Here is a 3,644-nt window from a genome sequence, read left to right as displayed (position 1 = left end):
ATTTAACTCTCTACTCCATCACAAGCTCAGACTTAAGGAGTAGATATATTTTTTTATTTATACAATTTATTGTACATATTAAGAAAATTTAATAAATAAAAATATTAAAAAATATTTCATAAGGTTTAATGAAATCAAATATTTTTTTAAAGACATTTCTTACAAAAACAATGATAATGAAATTTCAAACAATCCATCAACATCAAAAATAGAATTTAATTCAGTATCCAGTAATCCTGGAAAGCAAGATTGGGATGATTATTCGCCAGCATTATTAAAGACCCCATTATCCAAAAAATTAGTATCTTCACCATCAGATTCTATACAGGTTATTATTATTGTCACATTCAATTTTGTAATTTAATATTTTAGTTTTAACTCATGTTAACTTTATAATCATCCAATATAAAATTGTTTTCTGTTAAAATTTGAAGTAATTAATTCACTAAATGTAGATATCATTTATAGAAGTAAATTTTACTGTTATAATTGTTTTCTATAGAAAAAAATTACTTCTGTTTATGAAAAGACACCAAAAAAGTGTACAGGCACAATTACCAACAAAAAATGGTGTAGTCTTGCAGATGAAAAAATGAAAATTGCATGCTTAAACAAGACTAAAATTGAACTTGAAATTTCTCAAATGAAAGAAAAACATATGATTGAAATGGAAGCATTAAAAGTTGAGTTAGAAATTAAAAAAAGGAAATTGGAATTAATGAACTAAATTAATTTCATCAAATATTACATTGCAATACAACATTATACAAATAACAAAAAGTTCCTTGTTATTTAATTGTTTTTATATTTTTTTAACTTTTATTCATACTATAACAATTTTAAATTTTGTTTTAAATTTCTTTTAATATTATTACAATGTTAAGTTTCTTAAAAATTCATATAAGTAACAAAAAGTTACCTTGTTATTTAATTGTTTTTATAGTTTTTAACTTTTATTCATACTATAACAATTTTAAATTTCTTTTAATATTATTACAATGTTAAGTTTCTTAAAATGTCATATAAGTAACAAAAAGTTACCTTGTTATTTAATTGTTTTTATATTTTTTAACTTTTATTCATACTATAACTATTTTAAATTTTGTTTTAAACTTCTTTTAATATTATTAAATAACAAAATGCAATACAATTGTGTTATATTAATTATATTATATTCTATTATTTATATTATATTCTGATTATAAAATATAGTTTAATTAAAAATATGATGTGATATACATAAACACAGATGGTATTATTTTTACAATAAATTTTCAAAATATTGCACATATCTATTCCTTAAATAATAATTATTATTATTATTAATGTGTATATTATTCGGAACATTATTTACAAAGTTAATGGCTTCTTCAATTTCTGTTGGTAATGGAGGTAAAGCACAATGTTGTTCTTTATCTATTGTTGCAATGTTATGTAAAATAGCTGTTGCTATAATTAAACATTGCGCTTTACTTACGTTTAACCTGATCCCAGTAGATAAAATAGGGAATCGTCGTTTCCAGACACCAAATGCTCTTTCTATGGGATTTCTAGTTCTGATTTGTGCCTCATTAAATAGGTTCTCTGCTGGAGTATATACATTTTGAAGTGGAGTAATACAAAAGATCTTCAGAGGATATCCACTATCTCCTAAGAGAATACTGTCACCGAATTCCCTGTTTTGAAAACGTGAGTATATTTTAGAATGTTGAAAAATTCGCGAATCATGGGCTGACCCCTGCCACCATGAAACTACATCAAGAAATTTTAGATTTGAATCACAAATTGCCTGAACATTGATTGAAAAAAACTGTTTCCTATTTCTGTATATTTCTGCATTTAATCCGCCTGTAAAACAAATTTATTCTTAATTTATAATAACTAGAGGAAAGATAGTAATTATTATGTAGGTACATACCAGGTACCTAGGTGACTGTATTTTTACATGCATACAATCCAATGCACCAACAACTTTAGGGAATTTTGCAATATTATAAAAATCTTTTTTAATATTTTGAATAATAATTGGATCATTTGGAAATGTTAAAAATTTAGATTTTAATTCGCCTATAGTTTGTAAAACCTTCCATATATGTTTTCCAGCAGTTGTTTTATGTATTCCTCCAAAATCCCCTACTGTAATTAACATACCACTAGATGCAAGGAAACGTATTGTAATTAAAATCATTTGTGCCGGTGTAACTGCATGATTCCTAAATACATGAAATATTTTATATAATGATACTGTTATTATATTGTTTTATTATACCTATTATATTAAGTTTCTATTATTAAAAATATTTATATTTTAGGAATCAATTCTTACCGGTCAGTAGACGATTGAATTTTGAATGTGATTAGGTCCAATACAATATTCACACATCGTTTAGTTAAACGAAATCGATTAAAAAATTCGTTTTCGTCCCACTCTAGAAAATTATCGGTTCGATTTCGAAAAACGCGTTGTTTTCTTGGCTGACCAAGTCTATTCACAAATGCAATTATAGTTTCATCATCACTTGAACTTGACGAAGAGTCCATAATTTTACCAGGTTTTTTAAAAATAGACTAGTTACCAGTCAACGTAGAGTCGTAGTATCTTCAACTAGTCCGTTAACTGTTTATTAAAATTTTAAATGTGTGTTATCTTTTATCGATCAATAATATCATAGATAAACCACACCTGACCAGCTTAAACCATACCTTGAGCGTTCCTTAAGATAAGCCGCGAAAAAGTAGTGCTTATCTCTTAAACCTTGATTGAAATACGGAAAACTACAGTTAAGCTTTACTTAGTCCTAAGCTTAAGCTTAAGTATACATTGAAATACCGGCCCTAAATATACAATTATGTATAAGGAGGGTATTTGTATTGAGATAAAATGCAATATTGTAATGTAATGTAATGTAAATGTTAGCGAGCTTTTTTTTTCAGTTTTATTTTGGGCCGGTCAAAAATTCCCCCCCCTCTCAAAAACTGAAATCACGCCACTGTTTACCATGCCGAAAGTTTTCGACAATATTATTAAAAATCCCGGAAGTACCTATACATTTTTTAATGAAAATATAACGTAATATAACGTAAAGATATAACAATAATGTTGGATAACGCAATTCTAAAGAGTAACGTAATTTATTACTTTTCTTGCTCAAATTGTCAAATGTTTACATCCGACATCGAAAGGCATCATATTTGTCATTCAATACGCTCCCATCGGTTGATATCGTGGTTACTAATATTTAATATTATGCTTTTTGGACACCCATGCCCCCTACTAACTATATGGTCTATGAGTACCTACGTCATATAAATTAGATATTTACACTGTTTAAATTCAAATTGAATCATAAATTCGTGAATTGAAAAGTGTGTTACATTCGTAATGCCATGGTTTATCGGTTGCTACGTACGGACCCCTCTACTCCGCCCCTACACATAGTCATAATACACAGCATCGATGTCCTGTGGTAACACGTAAATAGCTAGATGATGTCACTGCTGTACATAAAACCTTGGGGGAGCAATACTATAAACGTTAGCAACAGTCTCAGCGTCTGCCAACGGCCAGATGACAAACCCGAACCGGTAAGATATCTGTGAGACCTCCTCGGAGCGCAATAGATTCTACGAATCAGATATTGGCA

At 28.0% G+C, this 3,644-nt stretch overlaps 1 protein-coding gene across 1 annotated transcript; it reads right to left on the bottom strand.

Moving 5' to 3' along the window:
- Positions 1–1,292: 1,292 nt before the first annotated feature.
- On the bottom strand, positions 1,293–2,541 carry LOC103310949 (protein ALP1-like). The gene is made up of 4 exons (XM_008190446.1): positions 2,327–2,541; positions 2,152–2,213; positions 1,355–1,848; positions 1,293–1,298 (listed from the first exon to the last, which is right to left on the bottom strand). Exons 1-4 carry the CDS (start codon positions 2,539–2,541, stop codon positions 1,293–1,295), a joined length of 777 nt encoding a protein of 258 aa, XP_008188668.1.
- Positions 2,542–3,644: the final 1,103 nt, after the last annotated feature.

This window comes from Acyrthosiphon pisum, unplaced genomic scaffold (genome assembly GCF_005508785.2).
Source record: "Acyrthosiphon pisum isolate AL4f unplaced genomic scaffold, pea_aphid_22Mar2018_4r6ur Scaffold_286;HRSCAF=702, whole genome shotgun sequence".
Lineage (NCBI taxonomy): Eukaryota > Metazoa > Arthropoda > Insecta > Hemiptera > Aphididae > Acyrthosiphon > Acyrthosiphon pisum.
This window is presented reverse-complemented; position numbering and strand designations above follow the sequence as displayed.